This window comes from Nanorana parkeri, unplaced genomic scaffold (assembly GCF_000935625.1).
Source record: "Nanorana parkeri isolate BGI_ZX_2015 unplaced genomic scaffold, ASM93562v1 scaffold1966, whole genome shotgun sequence".
Classification (NCBI taxonomy): Eukaryota; Metazoa; Chordata; class Amphibia; order Anura; family Dicroglossidae; genus Nanorana; species Nanorana parkeri.
The window spans coordinates 69,431-70,909 of NW_017308234.1; the positions used below are offsets into that span (position 1 = coordinate 69,431).

General features: G+C 44.6%; 1 protein-coding gene across 1 annotated transcript in view; it reads left to right on the forward strand.

The window, feature by feature from the left end:
• Positions 1-1,479, forward strand: part of CDHR4 (cadherin related family member 4) — a 31,109-nt gene that overhangs the window by 11,202 nt on the left and 18,428 nt on the right. Inside the window, exon 7 of the mRNA XM_018572193.1 lies at positions 1,183-1,274. Coding sequence (XP_018427695.1) covers positions 1,183-1,274 — 92 coding nt within the window. The remainder of the gene's footprint in view (positions 1-1,182; positions 1,275-1,479) is intronic.

The window sequence follows — 1,479 nt, forward strand, 5'->3', positions numbered from 1 at the left end:
TAAGTACAAAAAAAAAAATAGGAAAAGAATTTAAGTTTCCAAAAACTAAAGTTAAAGTTACACATAAAAAATAATAAAAAAAAACATTTTTTTTAAAAAAGTCCCCACCCCTACATACACGCATGCAAAAATGCGTCAGCTGCGCATACCTGCGAAAACGACGATTGTGCCCATTACGCCGCACATGTTACATATCGCAGCGAACGTCGCAGTGAGAGCAATAATTGTAGGGCCATCAATCACCGATAGCACTAAACTGATGAGCGGTAAAAACGTTTAAAGCGTCGCCTATGGTCAATTTTGGGTATGGTAGTTTTGTTGCGATTTCGCGCGCGCGCGCAATTTTTAATCATGACATGTTTGGTGTCTATTTACCTGACGTGACCCCCGACTTTTATATTTTACCAAAAAAACTGGGTAATAATAAATGTTTCCTAACATAATGTATAAAAAACTTTTTTTTTTTCCAAAATTTTCAGTAATTTTACCTAAATATAGCGGAAAAAATAACCCCCCCCCCGCGCCCCCAGTGGTGATTAAATCCCACCAAAAGAAAGCTCTGTCTGCCCCCAAAAAATGGTATCAAATTAATTTCAGTACAGCGTTGCAAACGTCAGTCAAAGTACCGCAGCGCTGAACACTGAGACATGGCTGGGGCAGGAAGGGGTTAAAAGGGACAGGATTTGGACGAAATCCGTTCCAAATCCGAAATTTCGGGATCGGATACTTTCGGATATGTTATATTTCGGAAGTTCGGATGCTCTGAATCTACGAATTTCCGCAATTTGGTCGCAATTCGGAACGACACGAATCGCACATGTCTGATTATTATACGGGATTTATATGGCGCCGACAGTGTGCGCAGCGCTGTACAATACAAGGAAGACATTACAATCCAATACGAGAGAGGATGGTGAGGAGTTAGGATTTAGGAGGTCATTTATTTGACACCCTCCGGGTCTCTTGGATAATTTGCCCCCATCTGACATGATTTGGGGTCTCCGATGTTTTCTCTGTAACTCCAGTAAACGGGGGAATCATGGGAAGGAACACAGAGGTGGAGGCCATCATGATACCTGCAGCACCACCACCACGGCGTCCTCTCCCAGGATATCTGTAGGGGGGTGATTGCTCAGAAATTTAGGAATAACGGGTGTAATGTTTTTTGTTTTCTCTCGGCAGTCGGAGACAACGTACAAGTCTACTCCAATGTTCCGGCCTCCAGCACCATCTACAACGTGGTGTTACGACTACCCCGGAATGTACCAGTGACGGTGAGGAGCCAATGGCATAGTATAGAGTGAGAAGATTGGGGTAGAAATGTTCCCCCCCTTAGGGTTGCCACCTCTCCGGGATTCACCCGGACAGTTCGCGTTTTAAAAGCTGTGTCCGGGTTTCATGGCAGCAGAAACCGGGACACAAGATGTCAGGCAGACAGGGGGAACCAAAATTAAGATAGTGGCTACTGCCCCCCCCCCC